The 23,634-nt window shown below is 50.4% G+C and overlaps 1 protein-coding gene across 1 annotated transcript in view; it reads right to left on the bottom strand.

The window, feature by feature from the left end:
- SH3PXD2B (SH3 and PX domains 2B) overlaps positions 1-18,485 on the bottom strand; it is a 103,411-nt gene extending 84,926 nt beyond the window's left edge. The window contains exon 1 of the mRNA XM_045901273.3: positions 18,215-18,485. Within this exon, the coding sequence (XP_045757229.1) occupies positions 18,215-18,289 (75 nt within the window). The 5' untranslated portion in view covers positions 18,290-18,485. The remainder of the gene's footprint in view (positions 1-18,214) is intronic.
- Positions 18,486-23,634: the final 5,149 nt, after the last annotated feature.

The raw sequence follows: 23,634 nt of genomic DNA, 5'->3' as shown, positions 1-23,634 counted from the left end.
GGGCAGAGGGGTGCCAGGCTGGGATGAAAATCTAATTGTCTCCTCTGCTTCAAACACTTCAGTTCATTCACCCACTCACGCATTCAGCAAATAAGACAGAGTGCCTACTGTGTACGAAGCTCCCTTCCAAGGGCTGGGGCTCTGGCCATGAAGGAGACAGAAGCCCCTGCCCTTCTGGAGCTTTCCGCCTTGTCAAGGAAGGCAACAACAGCATGCTGTGGGGCTTAGGGGGCCTCCTCCCGCTCTGACCCAGCCTGACTCTCCCTTGCCTCCTGGCTTTGCACGTGCCATGGCCTCCGGCAGGAATATCTCTCCCTTTGCTTGGCTAGCACCTCTTTATTTCTTAGATGTCAACTTAGGGAGCCTCTGGAGACCTCAGATCTGGCTCTGTTCCCATTCTCTGGGTTCCCACAACGACAGGGGCTGCCCTCTCTCAGTACACATGCCTCTGAGTGTGCTGTTTTGTCCCCCCCTCTCCCACGTCTGTCTCGGGCACCATGCTTTTGCCAGTGCCTGGTGACATTAGGCTCTTGGGAAATGTCTGGTGAAAGACAAAAAGGCAGATGGACAGAAAGACAGGCAGGCAAAGAGACAAAAAGCCAAGACAGGGCCACAGAGTCATAAATCAAGGTGACCTCACTCAAGGCTCTCTTGTGTCTGGAGAGTAACAATGCTCTTGAAATGGCTGAATGGACAGCTTAACTGCCAAGGGTACTAGAAACAGAACCAGCTTTGTGACAGAGGAGAATGCAGGCATGGGGCCCGGCCCTGGAAGAGAAGTCCACATCTCACCCCCAGGCTTCTCACAACAGGCCACAGAGAGAAAGAGAACATCACAGGAGCAAGTTCAACTACAAGTGCAGGCATCATCCCACTGCATTCAAGAGTTAGGCCAGCCTGAGGGAATTCTCTGGAGGGGGAGGGGAGGATGAGGAAACTGTTCTGTATCCTGTCTGTGGTGGTGGTCACAAGAACCCACACATGCATAAAAACTCAGAATGCTATATCAAAAAGGAATTTTACTGCACACAACTAAAATTTAAAAATAATAAATATACACACACCAATCACTCCTTAATGTTATTAAAAAACAGACGGGCACTGGCTTTAGAGTACCCGGGTATGAATCTTGGCCCTATAGCTTGAAGCTGCTGTGTGACTTTGTGAGTCAATGCATGGCTCCGAGCCTCCACTTTCTCATCTGTAAAATGGAGAGAACAGTATCTACTTTTTAAGGTTGGCTAAGGATTACAGGAACTAATGCATGACAGGTGCTTGGCACACTGCCTGACTACAGGCAGCTTCCAGCACTATCACTGATAACCCCATTACAGAGATGAGGCACTGGAGGCTCAGACAGTCTGTCTCTCCTGGGCCAACTCAAATCTTCCGAGGTAAGCTATGTTGAAAGGAAAAGTCAGGAATGTCATGCTGTGAAACCCAATCAACTGTCCCCTCCTCGTGTGCCCACACACAGAGCTGCCCACCCTTGGAGCCTGTCTTTCCGTCACTGCCGGAGTCTCATCCAGATGGTGGGCAGCAGGAACCACTTCCAAGCTGGCCAGGCTACCTCAATTCTTCTAGACTGAGACACAGAATTGGTGGAAACACTTGCTGGTCCGGGTGCGCAGCTCCAGCTTGGGCCTCAGCTGCCAACACACGTCCTCGCACACATCTGGCCTGAAGCAGGATGGGGAACTTTCCAATGGCAAGCAGAGGTGCTGGCAGCTGGAGTCCCGGCTTGCTGAAACCAACCTGAAGGCTGGCTTTCTAGGAAAGCCTCCAGCACAGGCACTTAGGGCTTGTGGGATCTCCACGGCTGCCAGGCCTCAGAGGAGCCCCGGGCCATGCAGGAAACAGCTGAGAGATTTCACGTTGGGGCCTCTCCTGTGTGAACAGGGCTGCCTAGAGAGAACTGGGCAGCCAACATGAGCACCCACTATGTGCGAGGCACACAGACAGTAGGGATAAAGCTGCCCAGGTAATGAAAAACAATCAAAATGGGCCACACTTATTGGGCTGATCAGGGACTATGCCAAGTACTTCATTTACGTTATGTCGTGAGATCTGGAGACTCAGAAAAGGTAACTGGCTTACCCAAGGTCACAGAGCCACGGTGTGACAGAGCCAAGATCTAAACCCCAGCTGTGTGACATGGTGGGGAAAAGCTCAGTTATGTGTGGTCGGAGGGGTCTCAGCTCTTACCTAAAGGGTCCAGCACAGTGCCTGGCACATAGGGGGTCTCAATAGAGAAGACATTAGTTGAATCCTCTCAGGGCCACAGATCCCCTAAGAAGCACTCTCTAGCCACTGTGGGGGCACAGAGGGGATGAGGGTTCATTCTGCAGGGGGCGCTTAGAGAGACTCTCCAGATGAAAAAAAACAACTGCTCTGGATCTTGAGGGATGAGTAGGAGTTTTCTGAATGAGGACCAACACCTAATGACCACTTACTAAATCCCCAGCACTCTGCTCTCAGGAAACCCTACAGAGTGAACCCTACTATCCACCCCATTTCATAGCGGAGAAAACCGACATTCAGACAGTTTAGGTCACTGGCCCAAAGCCATGCAGCTGGTTAAGGAGGATGCCAGAATTTGAACCCAGATTTGTTTTACTTCAGAATGCCCAATCCTAACCAAGAAGACGAGGTGAAAAGTGAGTCATGTGGATCATAAGCAACTGTGTTTACTTCCCCTGTTCCCAAGAACAGCAGAGCTGAGAATCCTGCCTCTACCACTTACCAGCCAGGTGACTTCGGGCAACAACTCTCTGTTTTGAAAAGTAAATGAGGCCACACATGGGAAGCCGAGGACAGCGCTGCGAGCAGTAGGTGCTCTCTAATGTGTAGATGAAATGGGCTCATAAACCAGTGTTCAGCACCAACCACACTTACTATCCCTGACAGGTTCTCAAACCTGGTTGCACAGTACATTTGGGGTACTTGTTAAAACTTCAGAGTTTGACCCTAGCGAGCCCCTCCCACTGCCTGGGTTCAAACCTTGGCCCTGTTACTTCCTAGCTGCATGGGCCTGGGCAAGTCCTTTCTCAGCCCAAGTCCTATCTCAGCCTACTTCTCCATCTATAAAATGGGGGTAATAGTGGTGCCTACCTCATGGGGTGATGGTAAGGATCAGGTGATTCAAAGCATGCAAAGCTCTAAGCACAGCATCAGGTTCACAGTAGCTACTCAGTAAAGAATGGTTGTTGTTACTTCTCCCCCAACCTAGAGTCAGTGGGTGCAAAGATAATGACATGTTATGTAGAAGCCTGACTATTCTTTTTTTTTTTTTTTTAAAGATTTTATTTATTTGACACAGAGAGCGAGCGAGCACAAGTAGGCAGAGCGGCAGAGGGAGAGGGAGAAGCAGGCTCTCTGCTGAGCAGGCAGCCCGATGTGGGGCTCGATCCCAGGACCCTGGGATCATGACCCGAGCTGAAGGCAGTCGCTTAACCGACTGAGCCACCCAGGCGACCCTAGCCTGGCTATTCTTGATCCTACCAGGCAGAGATCAGAAGACTCCAAAAGTCTGGGACCTTCTAAAACAAGGTCAAATGGACTTGGGACCTCCAAGATGGGAGGGAGCTCAGTGGAGAAGGAGGTGGGAGCCAAGGGGGCTGGAAAGGTTTAGGAGAGAGGCCAGAGCAAGGGGCCCAGCGGCCAGCTCTCGTCCTGGGTCCTCCCTTCCCTGCTGGTCATGTTGCCTCCTTACTGGCTATCTCCTCCACCACACAGCCTCAGCTGAGGCCTGGGCCATCTCATTTTGGATGCCAGCAGCTGTTCCCACAAGGTCCTCCTGCCCCTCTGCTTACCTAATAGGAGTATTTCTAGAACACAGCATCTGACCGGATTCCCTTCCTCCTTAGTCTCTCTAGTGGTTCCCTCTTAATGAAAAACAGCAAAAACAACAATACTGATTCACATTTAATGAGCACTTCCTTACTCCTGGCCATGTTACTGGTCCTTATTCCCTTATGGGGCAGGACTTATTGTTGCCCCCATTTTACAGATGGGGTAACTGAGTCTGGAGAAGCTGACGGCCTTATTTAGTTCAGGCCAACACAGTCACCAGCCTGGGTTTCTGCAACGGCTCCCTGTCTGGCCTCCTGCCTCTAGGGGCCATTTTGGCTCTGCCTCGGTGGGGCTGTGGACAAGGGCTGGACCAGGAGACGCTGGGCCTGGATCAAGAGTCTAGATGTCAGGACCTGGATTCAACAACTGAACAGGAGGGCTCAGGAAGAACACTCCAAAGTTTGGGAAGATAACTGACACAAATCCTTCCTGTCACCCTCCAGGCCCCCAACCAAAGCCAAAGACACTGTAGCAGAAAACTGTAGAAGCTGAGACTATCTAAACAAGGGTCAGAAATGTGGCATTCCAAAGAGGCTCTCAGGGAGTCTCAGTCTACAGTTGCCATTTGCTGGGCCAGGGGGCCCCAGGGAATGCCAGGAGCTCTCCCAGCCATGAGGCGAGGCCACGCTACACAGAACAGGCAGCCCAGCCTCAAGACAGCAACAATGCCAATCGCACATACTCTGAGTTTGACAGACGTGGGTTCCAATCCTGGCCATACCATGTCCTTGAGCAAGCTATCTGGGAGCCTCAGTTTCCCCATCTGTAAAACAGAGATGCTATTTCCTGTCTCTCAGGGCTGTTGTAATGTATAAATGGGATAATGTCTGTAAGATGCCTGGTCTAGTGGTGGACATTAACCTCCTTCCATGTAGGCAGACTGGGTTCCTTAGGCCAAAATCAAATCCAGATCATTAGGGTGAACCCAGTGAAACTGTTATTTGTATGGGTTAAAAACTGACAATTTCATATGGTTCAACCTAATAGCATCCCAGAGGGCTGGAGGATTCCTTCTGCTTCCAGTGGACGAGACTAAGAATTACAGTTACTTTTCTCGTGAGTGTTTACTACGTGTCACGTACTGGGATGAGTCCTCCATTTATAGATGAAGAAGATACGGAGGTTCTGAGAGGTTAAGTAACCCACCCAAAACTGCATAACTAGAAAGTGACACATCTAGGATTCGCATCCAGGTCTGGCTGCCTCCAAAGCGTATGCCTTAACAGCTATGACACAATGCTCGGTCTGGTGCCAAAAGGAGGTCATCACAAGGAATCTGTCTCAGCTGAACAATGTCAGTGTCCATCACCCTTGGAATTGAGGGGGCCTAGGCAGTCATGGCTTCATTCAAGGAACATACTTGGGACCTGTTCTGAGTCAGGCCCTGGACTATGAGGGGTTTAGGCCTGGTGGGAGAAAAGAAGACAAGTCAACAGATGACTAGCCCCAATGTATGGGCACCACAATGCGCTGCCCCTGGGAGGCTCCGCATCAAAGCTGGGTGCCCTGGTTGGGTGACAGGCAGAAAGAGGCGAACTAACCTAGAATATTCCCCAAACAACTACCCCCTACCCCAAAGTCCAGCCTCATCTCATCCTACTGGGCTTGGGGACATGGAGGAGAAAAGAACTTGATGAGAGTCTGGAAGGACTAGTTCTCAGACCCTGGGGATGGCCACCTATGAGAGGTGTCATAAGGGGAGAGGGATTCCTGCACCAGATAAAAGTAGGGCGGCTGCAGAAGGGGGTTCTAACCTTTGTATAGCCAAGGAGTCCCTCTTCCTGCAAAAACTGTATGTGATTCCTAATGGCCAGGTTCTGAGAGTATGCTTGGCCAGCCCTGTGCCCACGCCCTGCTGGGCTCCTCATCTGGCAGAGACTATTCTGCCCAGCCTCAATTTGAGCTCCATTGTGGACTTTTCTGCCGGCTTCTCGTGCTTCGCATACAAGTCCATGAGACAGGGAAAAAGAGAGCAAGGCAAGCAGGTTCCCCTCCTTCTCCCTCCCTCCTGGAAGCTTTCCTGCCTCTATCATACTACACTGTCCTTTCCCCTCTAGAGAAACTCGGGGTAATACACAAAAATGTAATGCAGTATAAAACAGAATATGATTCCTCATAGCACCCAACAGTCTTGATGTACTTCCTACGAGGCTGCACCGCATCATTGTTTCCATTCTGCAGCGGGGCAAGGAAGGCCGAGGGAGGTCAAAGGCTAGTTCAGTCCAGCCGGCACTAAGCCATTCGGCAGCAAAGTCCGAGCTCTTAAAACTGCCCACATTTCCACCACCAGGAACGATGTTTTGGGCTCTTCCCTAGACCATTTTTTTCCCCTAGACCCTTTTCTATACATTGAAGTACTCTCCAAAATCAAGATCACACCGTATACATAATTTGTATTTTTCACTTGCATTATACGGTAAGCATTTCCTATGCATTAAAAATTCTTTGAAAAAACTATTTTTATAAGAGGACCCTTAATAGTCCACTGAAGGCCAAGTATCATCTAATCATACCTCCAGTGAGAAACATCAAGGTTACTTTCAATGTTGTTTTAATTACTGCACTGTTAAATATCCAAATATATAAATCTTCTGGGAAAAGTGCTTTAAATCATGGGGGGTGCATCCTAGGCTTGTCCATTTAGAGGATGTTTCTCAATGTGCGGTCATGCCAGACCACCTGAGTTGCTTATCCTGGCAAGTAATGGTGATAGGGATGATGGTGAAGATAATACTAATGGGTAACTATCCAGCATTTTCACATGCTAGGCTCTGCTCTAAACCCTTTATGTGAAACAACCCGCCAAAGGTACTATGCTTACTCTCATTTTTATAGATGAAGAAACCGAGGCACAGAGAAGTTAAGATGCTTACTCCAGGTCACACAGCTGGTAACCAGCAGAGCCGGTCAAACCCATGCCACCTGCCTTCCAAGCCCAAAGTTGGAAACTTCTACCCACAAGTCTTTGTCTCTCTCTCTTTTTTGGTGCCAAAGACCCCTTTGACAATCGCACGAAACCTATGGGCCACTTCTCAGAATGATTTAAAATAAAGTAAGACACACAGGATTCCAAATGAAACATTATATTGATTACAATAAAAATGTTTCAAAAGACAAAATGGTGAATATATTAATGCAATAATGAAATCTAGCAGCAGGTTGAGTAACACCACAATTCTGAACTAGTAAATCATCTACTTACTACTAGCAGACGATAAATGATCTTTGGGATCCATGCAACAGCTGTAAGGTGATATGAAAATAGAGGGGAATTTCTTTTTTAAAAAATTTTTTATTTAAATTCAATTTAGGTAACATATAGTGTATTATTAGTTTCAGGGATAGAATTTAGTGATTCATCAGTTGCATACAACACCCAGTGCTCATTCCATCAAGTGCCTTCTTTAATGCCCATCACCCACCCTCCTCCCCTCCAGCAACAGAGGGGAATTTCTACTGGTGAGAGAGTCCCAGGTATTACTAATATCACTGAGCGTTGTTGCCTTCATTCACAATGGAAGGCATTGCTAACTTAGGGTCGGAGGTTGAGGAAAATGAAGATGATTTTTTTCCCCTTCGAAGTTCAGGACCCTCTGAATTCTACCCCACGTTGAGAACTCCTCTGCTAGTCGGCCTTCCCCGTCCAGAGCACACTTCTCTGTGCCAGTGAGGAAGGCGCCACCCAGGCCTCAGACCCCCTCCTGACCCCACGCCAGGCCCCATCACGGCCCGAAGGCTGTGATGATGTGTTCCAAACAGATGGTGACCTCCATAGGGACAAAGGCTGCCTGGCTATCTTAGCCTCTCTCCGGCTCGGGGCTAGGCTTGGCCCAGGGCAGACAATAAACCCACATCTGTCCAACAGACTGCCAGCCAAGAGTGGCCTGAAGCCAAAGGCTGCTGATTCACACCTTGGCTGGGTAGGAGGAAATGGTGACGGCACTGCGTGGGTTTCCAGCTTTCTCTGCCAATGCAGTGGGCAGGGGGTCCATGCAATTCTGCTTAATTAAGCAGACGAGAAAATATTATCCTTATGTGCTTTAAGGCAAGGTTTCCCTTCATCTCTGGGGAGAGAATTGACTGTACCTTATAGTCAATAATAGGCACAGAGCTGAGGGCGATCCTGGGCAAATTATTCCACCTTCCCAAGCCTCAGTTTCCACACTTGTGAAATGGGCTAATAATAGTACCCACGTAGCAGACATCAATTGTTTCCACCTGCCCCTTCTTCCAGCAACAGTACCCTGAATCTTCAATGACTCTCTCTTCTGCTACTTGCAATCCAGGGGGACTATCTCTCCCAATATCCGGCCCTTGCCTGGCCAACGGATGGTCAAGTGATCTGGCTGGGCCACTTGGACTCTCTCTTCCTGGAACTGGATTCTTGAGTGGCCCAAGGCCTGAGGGATGGCGCAGCTGCCTGCCTCTGGTGATGTTCTGATTCCCCCCGGCAGCTCCTCCTCCCAGGGTGGCTCCAGCTGGCCCGGTCGCTTCCCCACCCCTATTCTGCCAGAGCCATCTTTCCACACATTCCCTACAGCCTAAGTTAGCCAGGTTCATTTCTGTCACTTACATCTCATGGAGGTGCTGACTGGATTCAGTGATATAAAGCATGAAAAGGCTTGAGCACTTAAGAAGCACTCAGATAAACGATACTCATTCTACAATAAGAATAAAAAATTATTATTAAGGCTTGAGAACAAAACAAGTCTGGAGTTATTTAATCCTTCCCAAACTTCAGAATTCCTACTGGATCTCAAGCCCCCTCTAATATTTCCCTCCCAGCCCTCCCGCCCAACTTCATCTTCACGGTCTGCACACAGCCCTCCTGTGGACAGGTGCTCTCTCCCTGCAGCCTCCCATGTTTTGTCTGTGCTCTGCCCCTCCATTCTCCTGTGGAAGGCCTTTCTACCCACCCAGCCAGCGGGAGGGCCCCTGAGTACCAGCCCCCCCAACTACTCCAGTGACTTCCTCTTGGACACCACTGGGCCCAAGCCCTGGCCCCCGGCCCGTGTGTACTGGGGCTGTGCCCTTCTTGAGGGTGGGGCTCCTGCCTTCTATTCTTTTGTCGTTGTTGGCCCACTCAGGAGCCCCTGGGTCCTGCTGGCCCCCACCTGTCAGGCTTCATCTCCATCACTCAAATCTCTCCTGCTTCTTTCAAACGCACCGCATACCGGGGTTTCCACTTCTTTGCCTTCTTGTTCTCTGCCCGAAATCCCCTCCCCTTCCTCCACTTGCAGCAACCCTCCCCGGCTTTGTGATCAGCCTTGGGTCACCTCCGCCATGCTACCTTGTCCAAGTCTTCCCCCAGAACCCAAGTGCACAGGCCTCTGCTTATTCCCCAAGTTCCAGACTAGCTCTGAAACACCCTGTCTGCCTGTCTCTCTCAGGACACTGACCTCCTTCAGGTCCGAATTCCTGGTTTGTGTATCTGTAGATTATCCCTGCACTTCAAAGTGCCTGGCCCCTGGAGTGATTTATATTTCTTCAGTGAATTCTCAAGAAACATTGTCACTATTACAAAGTCCAAAGGTTTCTTAGTTGTTTTGGTTTTTTTTTTTTGAAAGTGGTGGTTTTTTAGAATTGTCAAAGTCCAGGATGCCTGGTAAAATCTAAATTTCAAATAAACAATGAATAATTTAAGTATGTCCCAAATAGCACATGTGTATCTGAAATTCAAATTTAACTGGGCATCCTGTTAAATTTGGTAGATCTGGCAACCCTAAGCCCTGGGACGGCCTGAAATAGGCCTGCAGAAGCAGGCGGTGGGGCTCTGCCCACCTGCACACAATAGATGCACCACTAGTCCCTTTTCCCTTCACCTCCTGAAGAAGGCCCTGGGCTTGGGCTCAAGGCCCACCTGCAGGTTTGCATCTAAGCCAGCAAGTATGGGAGGAAAACACGCCACAGTTTGGAGAAGGGGGCAGAGGAACATGGACATGTGACAAAGGCTGGACCTGTGGGCTCCCGGGAGAGTCCCAGAGGAGTGAGGTGCACTAGCCCTTGCCTACCGGCCCACTGTGAGACACTGAGCTTCCGAAGTCTACTATAGCAGCCAGTCCCCATGTCATGGCAGGGGGCAGTGAGGCCGGCTCCACCCAGCGTCGGGCTAACCCTGCTGACAAGGGCTCTGGGGAAGGGACCACAGGGCCCCAGTTTCTGGGCATTACCCCAGCCCAGGAAGCTCCAAGGACAACTGTCCCAGCAGCACTGTCCTCAGGCATTCTGCACAAAAGCCCATTTAATTTCCAAAGCCACCCACTTCCCAGAGGAGAAAGGCTCAGGGCCAACAGTGAGTGAATGACAGAATCAGACCAGAACCCGGTCTCTGAGTGCAGAAGCCACACTCACAACCCTCTAGCTGCATGGCCTTCTTAATAAGCCTCATCTTCTCTCCTTCAGCCAGGGATGGGTGCCCATGACTCACTGCTTGCACCCACCAGGCTGACAGGATACTCGGCCAGTGGCTCTCCTTCTCGCAGCTGCAGTGACCCACAGCTGGCCTTCATCTCCAAGGGGAAGGAAAAAACTGAGTCACGCAAAGCAAGACCGTTCCCCCTACCACAGCCCTTTCTCCCAGGGAGAAAGCACACACCATTTGCAAACAGGATAGGAGCGTCCTAGATATTCAAAAGTACCATGAATGGTGCAGTCCCCCAGTACTTTTCTGGCAGTGTGTTAGCCAACTGGACTTCATGCTGACCCCCGTGCACCTCCAGGTGGGCTAACGGTGGATGCATGAAAACCCAGGAGCGGGCTGCGGTGCATCCCTCTCATCTGGATGACGCTTCTTGTGCCCTGTGACCTCAGCGCAGACCACAGAACTCCGGCCTGCAATTCTTTCCAACCCTCCTCAGCTGCAGGCGTTAGGGGAGGAGGACCTGGACCCACTGAGCAAGCAGCATTTTAATTCGAAAAGCATCTGCTCAGGCCTTCCCTCGACGTATTTTAAACTCACTTCTTTCCACTTCTTGGGCTCTCGCACTGGAAAGCCACATTCAGAGACCTCCCTCTGCAGTGGGAGTGGGGGAAGAGTCTTGGAGGCCAACGCCTACCTCGGGAGGACAGGCTCTCTGAGGAGCTGGAGAATCCCACTGCTTTGGGACAGGACGGGGCAGCAGGATGTGGGAACCTGGCTGGAGCCACCCACAGCTTGGCATGGCTTCTTTTTGAAAATGAGCATTTGCTGTGTTTGTTTGTTTGTTTTTTTTCACTAAAAACAGGAATATGTGTTCACTGCAGAACATTCGGAAAACAGGAAAGCACAGACGAGCTAAAAAAAAAAAAAGTGACATACTTTATCAGCTATATGTCTGTGCTTATACAGACACATATTTTCATCCTTTATTTGTCATCAGGTGGGAATCAGCCCGAGCATGTTGTTTTGCAACCAGCTTTTCCTATTTAATAGTCCCATGACAGAAGACAGAATACATTTTTACCATCTTGATGGTATCCTTGCATGTGGATAGAGTACATTTTATTTATCTTGTTCTCCACTCATGGGCGTTTAAGTGTAAGTAAGTAAATGTTTTTACTATCATAAACCATACTATGTTTGTATGTTCCTAATATAGCTCGTAAGGATGGAGCCCTGACTATATGCTGGGCCCATTTAATCCTCCCATCATTCCTATGAAATTGGAACTGTTACTATTCCCATTTTACGGAGATGCAGAGAGGGTAAGTCATTATTCTGAAGTCACACTGCTGGTAGGTGGCAGAGCAGGAATTTGAACCCAGACTGTCTGGTGTCCTTTCTCTGCTCAACAGAAGCATGGAATGACACAGATTCAAAGTCTGAATCAAAGTGACATGTAAGTAATCTGAAGATATGATCGCTCCATCCACCTTGATCTTGAGCCAGCTGCAGGAGCCCAGAGTGTAAGGAGCAGGCTGGGATCTCCTTGCATCTAAGGGCCAGAGGGATCAGGATGGTGCAATGATAAGGTTCACTCTTTTTCAATCAGAAGAAAGCAACAGCCATTAAAAAAAACCCAGCCTGCTTGAGGGGCCTTAATGCCTACCTACTGCACTACTTCTCTGTGACACAGACAGGGCGCATGACAAGAACCCCCCTGCAGAGCAGATAGGCAGGCTCAGTCTTGCTCCAGGGCCTACACTCGCGGCTGCACGGTGTCCAGCCTGGGGCTGGCACCCCATACATGCCTCTTGAATGAAAGAGCATGGAGAACACTGTAGCGTGGCCTCACAGCAGCAGGTAGGAAAGAGGCACAGATTTGGATTGTGGCTGTTATTATTGTCCATATTATTTTTCACGACTACTGCCATTGATGAAGTGCCTTTTATACATGATGCATCAGGCTGAATATCGTGTGACACGAGTTAATCTTCACAATCGCCCCCTGCTTGTAGATAAGTACTATTACACCCTCCTGCCCCCATTTTATAGACCCTCGGGTAGCTCGTCTACAAGGTCACCAGCTCAGAAGTGCTTGAGGAGGACTCAAAGCCAGGTCTTCTCATCATGAAAAACTGTGCTAGTAGCTGGCATTTATCCCTCCGGCAGAAGGCACTGAGTGTATATATATCCATAAAGCACGCAACAACTTCCTCTCAGGAGGAAGACGCTGTACTCATTCTACAGATGCAGAAACTAAGGCTGGTGGTTGCGTCAGCCAAGGCCATGTTTATCTCCGACACCCAAGTGTGCTGCCCTGCCCTGCGTGTTTCTGCAAAAGAAGGGGTGCCAGGTAATCAACCGGTGGCTGGACACAGAATGCAGCTAATTTGGGCAGCAGGTGCACACTTTGTTCCAGACCACTGAGCTCGCCAGCCAGAGGTCTATAGACTGAGACGAGAATGCTGGCAATACCTAATAAGGGTGTGATCTACCCTGCAAAACCCAACAGCTCAGAACAGCGACCCCTGGGCTCCTAGAGCCTGGCAAATGGAGAAGAGAGGTTTCAAGGCTGGTGGCACGGGATCTGCCACCCCATCACTCCACGGGTGCAATCAACTCAGAGCTTCCTGGGGGGAGAATGATGAGGGCTGGCAGCTGCCTGTGCTGCGCTCATCCAGGCTGAGGGAGCAGTAAGACGAGGGAAGGGCCAGGAGGGAGAAACCGGGGTCTAGAAGGTAGGTGACACACCCGAGGCTGCCTGGCACAGGGGTGGGATCACGGGGCTGCCACCTGTCCCATACCACATATGCATCTGGCTCAGTCCCCATGCCTCCACTCCTTGCTGTGTGACCTCAGGTACAAGCCTTCCCCTCTCTGAGCCTCCAGTCGCAAGGGGAGAGTGGGAACGCTAAGGTAACTACCTGAAGGATTAGGATCTTGCCTGTATAAAACCATACCAATTTCTAGAAGACAAATAACTCAATACACTGAGAAAGGGGCAAAAGCTAAAACAGGCAATTCACACAGGAGGAAATGTAAATGGCCGATGGAGGTAGGAAAAGCCGCTTAACCTGCCAGCGAGCTGGGAGACGCGAACGCCGCCGTGAGATCCTATTCTGAGCCCAGCGGATTGGCTAAAACTAAAAAGTCCAACCATTCGGGGTGGTAGCAAGGACACACAGCAAAGGCTCTGGGGGATATAAATGTCCCAGCAACCCCACCTTGGGGACACGTGCACATAGCAGCCGTGTGGACCTGGACTACTAGGACACCCTAGAGGTCCCCACCATGAGCTAGAAGAAACTAGTCTATTCAACCGAATATTAAATAGCAGTTAAAATGAACTGGGGCCACATGTATCAGCATAGATCTCAAAAGGGCAATGTTTTTATATAGTTTTAAAACACTCAATACAAGATTTGGGGCAGTGTTAAAAAGGTAAAAACATTAAAAGGTGCATAGGGCTGGGGAAGGAAGGGGATTGATTGCAGACAAGTCCCAGGGATCTTCTTGGGGGTGATGCAAATGTTATAAAACTGGATTGCAGTGGTGGTTGCACAGCTCTATAAATCCACTAAAATAATCAGCAATCCATACACTTAAAATGAGTGAATTTTATGGCTTGCAAATTATACCTCAATAAAGCTGTGAGAGGAAAAAAATCCTATCTAATAGATCTAATAGTCTATTTTTTTTTAAAGATTTTATTTATTTGAGAGAGAGAATGAACAGGGGGACGAGCAGAGGGAGAGGGAGAAGCAGACTCCCTGAAGAACAGGGAGCCCAATGTAGGACTTGATCCCAGAACCCTGGGATCATAACCTGAGAGGAAGGCAGACACTTAACTGACTGAGCCACCCACGTGCCCCTCTAATAGTCTATTTTTAAAGAGTGTATGGGAATGATAAACACCAAATGCAGGGCACCGGTTCATTTGGGGGAGGGGAAGAGTTAGGGAGGGTACATAGGGGTTTTGCATCTGCTATGCTTTATTTCTTAAAAACCAAAAATAATGATCTGAAACATAGCCAAATATGAAGATCTGACAGAGCTGCATGGTAGAGAGTTAATTCATTTCATGTATTTGTATGTTTGAAATAGTGTATTAAAAAGTACCTATTTTAAAGGACTGTTGCGATTTTCTAATTATGCAGAGAAGTTCATCCAGTGCCTGGCCCACAACTCATGAAATTTCAGCTATTATGATGACTGCTGCTATAACTACTACTACCATCTTGCTCCTCTTAACATCTAAAGATCTCAAGACAGAGCAAGCCAGCATCTCTTGGCTCCTGCAGACAGGGACTCTCTTCTGAAGCCAAGGCTTCTGTATATCCCACTCCAGTGCAGGAAATGGGGTGATCCTGCAAAGCCTCCCCTGCAAAGCCTCCAGGGAGCACTTCCTCCTCAAGCCAGATAACCCAGCCAGGGAGGGTCTCCCCAGGGCATCACCCTTGAAAGCCCCCTTTCCATGCATTCCGAAAGCCCTGAGCTCTGGGGAAGGAATGTGCTAGCACAGAAGGGGAGCAGTTCCCTAAGCCTTCACTCTCCCTGCCTCTGACAGAGGGAGGCCGCTTCAGGGGAGCCTCTCCAACTCATAGTTTCGTTGATATTATCATCCACAACAATCCCTACCCAACTGTTGGGATCTCAGAGGTCCTGGGAGTTTCTGCCTCTGCATTCTCCAGACCTGGCCTGTGGCTCTGCCCCTGGGCCCACTGATGATCGTCCGTGCCCAGAAGCGAAGGCGGGTGGGGCTGGGCATGGAGAGGGTGCAGCCCTGATAATAGAGAAGATGTCATTTCAGGTGGAACAGGTGACCCAGCCCTGAGCTCAGGTGCAGTTCTCCACGACATCTATAGTACCTGTGACCTGTTCCTTCCAAGGCAACTGAGTGATGAATAGGTGGTGGCCAAGGTAGCTGCAAATGGGGAGAGGGGTGGTGGAAAATTAGGGCGTGTGCCTAACAGAATTCTCCGTAACTGATCTGTATATTCTAACACAGTTGTTGGGGCTGGGGGTGGGGGGGGGGGGGCGCTGGCGGTCAGCAGGGTGTGATTTTAAACTCCTGGGGGCCATGTCTGGAGATATTTTTGGTTGTCACAATTCGGGAGGGGGACGCTACTGGCACCTAGTGGATAGAAGCCAGAGATGTTGCTAAACACCCTACAATGCTCAGGACAGCCCCCCCCACAACAAAGAAGGATATGGCTCAAAATGTCAACAGTGTTGATGTTGAGAAATTCTGCCCCAGAGGGAAGGAACAGTATTCACAACTTGCAGATTATAGAAGATGTTGTTCAGAGAGAGAAATCGGCCAGCCTAAGGACACACAGCGGGAAATGGCAGGGCTCAGGACTGTCCAACTCCCCTTGCCATGCTTTCTCTCCAGCGTGGCTGGGTCAGGTTCAAAGAGGAGGATACCAAATGGGATGAAAGTCTAGGCCCACACCGACAGCGGCCTCCGGGCCCATTTCTTCCAGAGCGGTGGGGTGGACATGTCTTGAGAACAGGAGGGGGAGGCACCAGCAGTTTCTGGTGGGTTCAGGTCCCTGCCATCACGGTACTACATCTGCCCTGTTCCTGTGGATGCCTCGGGCTTCAGTTCAACCCATCGCCCCTCTTCATCTGATTATGATGAACCCAAAAGCCTGGATACCAGGGAGGGGGCCCCCTTGAGTCACAAGAGTGACTAAACCCACATGCAGAAAAACAAGTTTTTGGTGAAATCCCTGCACACATGACTTTGGCACCTTCCCATTCAGAGTGACATGGACACCATGGAGCAGGGAGGCAGGCCCTCACAGCTATGGCACACCAGTCTGGGTGTCATGTGGTCCCTCCCCCTAGGAAGTGGGCACCACCACCCCCGAGGTACAGATGAGAAAACTGAGTCTCAGAGAGGCCACATGGCTACCAAGTGGAGGCCAAGATCTGAACCCAAATCCGTATTTTAACTTGTTTCAAGGGGCCCCTAAAAAGTGATGGAAAGCTAAGCAAGATTCCCCTTAAAGCCTTAGAACCTTCAAAAAGCTGGCAGGGATGGATCTGATTAAGCAAAGGATGAAAAGCCACAGGGTAATCACAAATGATGGCAGACTTCCTAGTTCTTAAGGGGACTCTGCTTAAGGAGACTATGAAGGTATGGGATCTAGGAAGTGGTGGGCTCTGGTGGAATGCCACTTTTTTGGGGTCCAACAGACTTGGACTGACATCCTTGCTCTGCCTGTGACTGTGACCTCAGGCATAGGACCTCACTTTTCTGAGCCTTAGTCTCATCTGTCAAATGGGCTCAAGAATCTCTGCCTCATATGCATGTGCTGGGAGCAGACAGGAGAGTGTGACTGGATGATGATGCCCAGTTTGTGGTGGCTGTATCTATTCTGGTTCTGCCAGCTCACAGACTGGGTGGGAGGCAGCATGAAGAATTTTAGACTTCCTCTTGTTGCCATGTTGGTGAAAACTGTCTTCCTACCAAAAAGGCAACTCAGTTACACGCTCAACAAGCTCAAACAAGAAACCAAGATTTGGCAGCATTGGAAACAGTTAACAAAAAAAAAAAAAAAGGGAAGAAAAAAAGACAATTCAGCTCCACTCTGGAATCAAGGGAAACTTCACTCTATTTAAAGATGCCACAGGTCCAGGAAATAGCTTCCCACCGCCTGGCTGAGGGCTGAATAACTGGCTTCCCAGCCAATAACAATACGGACTCACACAGCACACCCTTTCTCGTGGAGAGTGCTGAGTGGATTCCGGCTATCTCCTTCCAGGATTTTATAGACTATTCACGGAGGGCACACAGATCTGCTTTATAAGAACGAGCCTCTTAAGAAAATAGACCCAGAGAAGACTTGCAGGGAGGCCAAGGAGCTGAATTTAGCCAGCCAACGCCCTTTTCTATTCATTGTTCTACACTTCTTTGTTAGGATTTTTTCCCTCCCTCTTGCTCTTTTTTCCTTCCTGGTTAACTTCTCTGCAGCTAGGCGCTGCCACTGCCCCTTCTCACCACCTGAGACACCACAGCCCCCTTCCCTCCAGTAAGAAGGCCTCCCCAGGACCTCACCTGGGCCCAACATCCCACAGACCCATTACCCCTCCTCCCAAAACCTCTGAGGTGATGCCAGGGCCCCTTGAGCCCAGATTCAGGTCCTAGACTGCTGCGGAATCCATTTCCCATCTGGGGGTCATCGCCTGCCCTGGCACACCTTCCAGAGGAAGGGAAGGCCTGAATGCAGCTCCATGTTCTAGAACCTGCAGCTTCTTTGAGCCTCAGCCTTCCCATCTGCAAAATGAGCCTACTGGCCCATTTTCTCAAGTCCTTACCAGCTCTAAACAAGACTCTCATTTTACAGAGGAAGGTACCAGGAGAAAACTTTCCTACATTTTTAAACAGAAGTTGTTGGAGAAAGAGGGCAGGGACTTTTTTTTTTTTTTTTTTTTTAAACCTTTTCACGGTGCAGGCACTCAAAGGATCCATTCTCAGAGATGGCTCGGGCTGGATCCTCCAAAAGGACGGAGCCAAACTTGGCGATCCCTAGAGGAGCTACCTGTGGCTAGGCACTGCGGGTCTGGGTGCCTCTGGACAAGGAGGAACAGGGCGGACGGCCTGAGAACAGGAGCTTCTCTATCTCTTTTCCCCCCTCCCCCTCTTTCTGTCTCTCTGTCCCCTACACTGGCTGGGGCCAGACTTTTCCACAGATAGGCAGGAGGAGTTGGGGGGGGGGATAAGAGGGAGACGGAAAGGAGAGGAGCTGCAGAGGGGCGAGCAGGGGGCGAGGCGGGAGGACGGGAAGAAGGGGAGGAGAACCGGGCAAAAGAGAGGAGGGGGAGGGGGAGGAGCTGGGAGAGACCGAGGCACGCAGCAGCAGGGCCGAGGGGGGAGAGAAGGGGAGGGTGGGGAGAGAGCAGACGGTTCGGAAGTTTTCAGAACCCGGGGGCTCTCGGTCGCCCCCGGCGGGGCACGGACTCGAGGGGGCGTGGGGGCCGCGCGGCACTCACATAATGCTTGTTGGGCACCCGCCGCTTCTGCACGTCCAGCACCTTCACCTCCACGATGCTGCGCCGCGGCGGCATGGCCGTCCTCCGCGGGGCCGAGCGCGGGTGCGGGGAGCGCGGGTGCGGGGGGCGCACTGCCGCGGGCGGAAAGCGGGGGGCCGAGCGCTATCCGGAGCCCCGGCAGATCACGGGCCGAGCTCGAAACGCCGCCACCGCCACCGCCGCCGCCGCCCTTCGCTCCGCGCGCCCTCGGGCCGGGCCCGCCGCCGTCGACCGCCCCCGGCCCGCCCCCGGCCCGCCCCCCGCGCCACCGCCCCGCCCCCCTTAAAGGGCCCCGCCCCCTTAAAGGGCCCGGCCCCGTTCCCGCCCCCGGCGCATGGACCCGGCTGGCTCACGTCCGGCCTCCGCCTCGCCTTTGTCCCGGCGCCCTCCCCCGGCCTCCGGGGGAGGGGACGGGCGCGCATCCGCAGGCCAGTCACTGACTGACTGGTCGGTTCATTCCCGCACTCGCTCAGCTCAGGAGCCACGGTCCAGCGCCAGATCTGAGGGCCGGGCTCCCGGGTTCAAATTCGGACTCTGCCGCTATCTATTCCGTGGCCTTGGGCCAGTTGCTTAACCTCTCCGGGCTCAGTTCCTTCATCTGTAAAATGGGCCTAGTACGACTGCCTGCCAACCAGGGCTGTCCTCCCCATGTGAAGATGCATGTGAAGCCGTTGGCAATGTCTGGCCACGGTATAAGATGTTGGCAGTTTTAAACCCAGACCCAAGCCTTGGGAATTCAGGGAGTAGCGAGAGGCCAGAAACTTCTTTTCCTAAGTGTACACTCTGAGAGATGGGGAGAGAGGGAGATAAAAATTGCAACAAATGCAAGTACAATATAATTGCAATAATAGTAGCATAATAAGGTGGTGGATAGAAGCTTGGGGCAGATGCGAGCTTGGAAGAGAGGCCATTGATTCCCAAATGTGGAGCACTTCCTCCATGCCAGGGGCAGTGCCTTCTGCTTTTCTGAAATGTTCCTTTTGAATGCTCAAGACAACTCTGGGAGGAAAAGGTGTTTGGCCTATACTACAGAGGGGGTGACTGAGAGCAGCATCCAGACTCACAGAATTGGTGGAAAGAACCCATCACTCTCTGGCTGTAGGCATATTTCACAAACTAAGGTGGGTGGGGCTGTTTCACATTTCTTCATCCAGTGCCTCCTAGCCCTGGCTTGGCTCAGTCATTTTCAGGTGGTGGATGAACAAATGTCTGAATGAGTGTACGCATCAATGCAGGGATAGGAGACTGGCCAGTGCTGTCACACTAGGAAGCAGGGGCTCTTGCCAACAAACTGCATCACTCCCCTCTAGGCCTGAAAGAACCCAGGGCTCCTTCCCACCCTGGATCCAAGGTCAGCCTTTGAAAGACAGTATGGGTCATCCAGGGGAGGATGCTTCTCGGCAGCCCTGGCCAGGTTCCTGGATAGTTGGGTGCTGATTCTCTTTGGGTCCACCCCCCACTTGCCCCTCCAACTGCCTTGCCAGGTTTTACCACCCTGCTCTGGCCCCAGAGAATGGCCTGTATGGATTTCATGGATGGGCTCCCTGTACTCAGCTTCCTGTTAGGCTTGGCCAATGGGAGGCCCTGGCAGGAGACTGAGGGCAGCAGAAGAGAGAGGTCTAGGTATAATTTTCCTGAGTTTTCTTCCTGCAGGGTTGTGCTTACCAAAGGCGGCCTTCCACATACCTTCTCCCTCGGGGTTCCTGGAACCACTTTTTTCCACTAAGGGTGTTAAGAGTCTTGCTGTTGCTAGCCCTGGATACTGCACCATCCCCTCTGGGTTCCCCAAGCCCTGCTCACACCTCTGTGAGTGGACTCCTCAGTAAACTTCCCTGTGACCCTGCTTGAGGGAGGCATCTGTTTCATGCCGGACCCTCACTGATAGCATTTCTGTAAGGCACATTCTTCTGAAGCACAACTGCAAGTCAACTTACTTGGAAATGCCCAGTATGTGGAAGGCCTGGCTTTTCTGTTCCTTTTACCTCATCCTCTGAATGAGCCAGGCCTTCCTAATAAGGCAGAACCACAGAAGGCAGACGCTAGAGGAAATCTGTGAATCAGCCAGCTTCCTCGGTTTTCCCAGAAAGGCGATGCGACCTGGCCGAGTTGCACACGGAGAGGCCAAGTTGGGTCTTCAGCCCCCCTGGGCTCCCCTGCTCTGCTGTGGCCTGCCTGGCCTGGGAAGACAGATTTTCCTCTCACCTGCCCGTAGCAGAAGATGCAATAACTTGCGTCTTTCTATGCCCTTCCTTTTTACTGTAGTAAAACATACATGACATAAAATTTACCATTTTAACCATTTTAAGTATATAGTTCTGTGGCATTAAGTACTTCACCTTGTTGTGCAGTCATCACCAACATCCGTCTCTAGAACTTTTTTTTGTCTTCCCAGATTGAAACTCTGTACCCTTTAAGCAATAACTCCCATTCTTCTTTCCCCAGCGGCTGGCAACCACCATTTACTAAGTTTCACCTTGGGCAAGTCACTTGACGTCTCTGTACTCTATCTCCAGATGTGTAAGATGGGAAAGGAATAGCCACTGACCTCATTGGCTTGTTCTGGAGTCTAAATGAGATAATACACATAAAGTACATGTATTTTTGTTATTTTGCTATTAGCTGATCAGAGACAGCTAAACGTCTCCTTTTAAGTGCATCCAAATCTCAAACAATTTTAATACTAACTCTGCCATGAACTACCTCTACTCTTTCTCAGTCCTGATCCTCTTTTTAGCCCCTGATTTTGTGTCCAGTCTCAGCTCCCACCAGTTGCCTCTGTTCTCCCCACATCCCCCAAATAGAAATGACTTGTGATCTCCAGAAGGAAATATATTCTGTTTTTTCCTATCCGTATATCTTAGGGTAAGCGATTCGTTTCCCCACCCTGTCTGCCAGTAACCTCTTATTCAGCCTTCAAAGCCCAGCTTGGATGTCACTTCCTCCAGGAAGCCCTCCATCCCAGATATATAATTGCTTTCCCACCCCTCCTCCAGCTATCACTGTGCCTTGTCATAGCTATTATTACCTTTTTATAGATCTGATTCTTTTGCCAGACTCTGAGCCCCCAAGGAGCTGGAATGTGTCTAATTTGTCTCAAGTCCCCCAGCATCTGGCACAGACTAGCATTGAGAGGCCTCGAGAAAATGCCTGTGGGATGAATGAATCCATCTCCATCTCCTTAACCCTAACCTAAGTTCTCTCCAGGGCTGGGCTTGCTTTTGTCCCTACCCATTCCCCAGAGACCTCTTCACACCAAGCTTCACTGTGTCCACACTCCTGGGAACCCTGGCATTTTCCCTGATCGGGGTGTGAAGAGAACAGGGCAGAGAAAAAGGTAAATTTGCTGCCTTAGCTGATTTTATTCTTCTAAATTTCTGTTCTAGAAGTGCATTTTGCAAGCTTGAGAGCTGCAGACCATAGAAAATCAATGCTGAAGCTGACAGACTGCAGAATTCCATATGGCAGGTTTATTTGGGAGGAGGGCTACACATCCGAGGGGCATCGAGTCCATCAGCCTGAATTAGGCTCTGGTCTTTTTGTGATTTTTGATGTCTGCCTGACTGTCAGGCTGTACTTCTCCCAAATCCCAAGTCCCCAGGATGGACAGCCAGGCCCAGGGAGCTGAGGCCCTGCTCCTTTTCTTCCTCTCTTCATCAACTGTCTGAGATGGAATCAGGCGTCTTTCCAGAACAAAGGCAGGGGACTTTGAAAAGAGATTCGTCCCTCTGAGACTGTTGTCTGATTGACTGGCACAGCAAGATGCTCACAATGAACACAGCCGAACCTACAAATGCTCAGCGGCCAGGCACATGTGGTCCTGTGAAATAGATCATGGGCTGGAAGGGGGTGGGCCTTAGAGCAAAGTTCCAGGTGCTCAGGCTGCAGGGCAGAGCTTTGGGGGTGGGGAGGAGCTTAAGTGAAGTTACATTTCAGGGGCTGGAAGAAGGAAAGCACAGCTTCCTTCCATCTTCCCCCTTTTCCTGGCTGCCATAATTATCTTCCTCCTAAAAGGACACTCTGTCCATAACCCTCCCCTGCTCAGAAACCTTCATTGGCTCCCACTGCTCATTGATGTTCATGTGCTAGAGATTGGATTCAAGGCCTCCACGACCTGGATCCTTTAGTGCTGCTTTCAGCCCTACCTACTTTGTGTTTATAAACTGTGCCTATATCTGTCTTTCCCCACTTTGTAAAGGGATGTGTGGGTAAAGGGATGTGTGTGTGTCTGATCACCTCCCAGGTGTTATGTATAGCACCAGACATTCCACATCCATTTCTCTATCTAATTTATCCAAGAAACCCACAGTGTGCGTTATTTTTCCCATTTTCAAGTGAGAAAAACAAAGCTCAAAGAAGTTGCCTGGCGTCATAGCACAGAAAAGTGAAGAAGCTGGGATCTGAACTCAGACCTAATGGGTGCCTGACCCCATGTTCTTTCCAGAAGCAACACCCCACTTGAGGACCGGACTGATGTTTTCTTAATGTTTGTATCCACTTCTCTTCATTAAGTAGATGTCTTTCTGCTACAGATGGAATGTTTGTGTCCCCAAATCCGTGTTGAAATCTAATTCCCAATTTGAGGTTAGTTAGAGGTGTGAATCTCTAGAACATGATTAGGTCATAAGGGTGGAGTTTCATGAATGAGATGAGTGCCCTTATCAAAGAGATTCCAGAGAGCTCCCTCTCCCCTTCTACCATGTGGGGACATAGTGAGAAGGCAGCTGTCTGGGAACTAGGATGTGGGCTCTTACCAGATTCCAAATCAGCATCTTGGTCTTGGAATTCCTAGCTCCCCGAACTGTGAGAAATAATGTTTCTGTTGTTTTTAAGCCAGCCAGTCTATAATATTGTTATTGTAGCCCAAATGGACTGACAGCTCTAAAGCCATTCTCTGTCTCCAGCTGGATGGGTTTTTAGAAAAGGCAAGTTAGATAACACCTATAAAGGCCAAGGCCTCACGATAGTCAAGCCCCGCAGGGTCTGGCTTCTGCTGTCCTCTGGGCCTCATTTCATCCCCTCCCCCTGGCACACTCCCCTCCAGCCACTCTGACCCTCTCTCCATTCCTAGAATACCCACCTTTTTGCACACGCTGTTCCCTCCTACTGCAAGGCTTTCCCCTCAACTGACCCATTCCTGTCTTTTAGGCCTTCCTTTAAATGTCATCTCTTCTGAGACCTTCCCTAAAGTAGCCCCCCTCATCTCTCTCCCATGTGCATTTCCTTCACAGCACTCATGACTGTTGCATGCTTTTATTGATCTGTCAATAGCGCATCAGCTCCATGAGGTCAGTTCAGTCTATCTGATTAATTCTCTGCAACACCAGCACAGGGCTCGTGGGCTCGTAGTAGGTAAGTAGCTGTTGAATAAATGGATGGCCTTC

The sequence above is a fragment of the Mirounga angustirostris genome, unplaced genomic scaffold (genome assembly GCF_029215605.1).
Source record: "Mirounga angustirostris isolate CCGP_5_RB_7025 unplaced genomic scaffold, mMirAng1.0.hap1 SCAF_7, whole genome shotgun sequence".
In the NCBI taxonomy this organism is placed as follows: domain Eukaryota; kingdom Metazoa; phylum Chordata; class Mammalia; order Carnivora; family Phocidae; genus Mirounga; species Mirounga angustirostris.
Note: the sequence above shows the minus strand (reverse complement) of the source record. Positions and strands in the feature narration are given on the sequence as shown.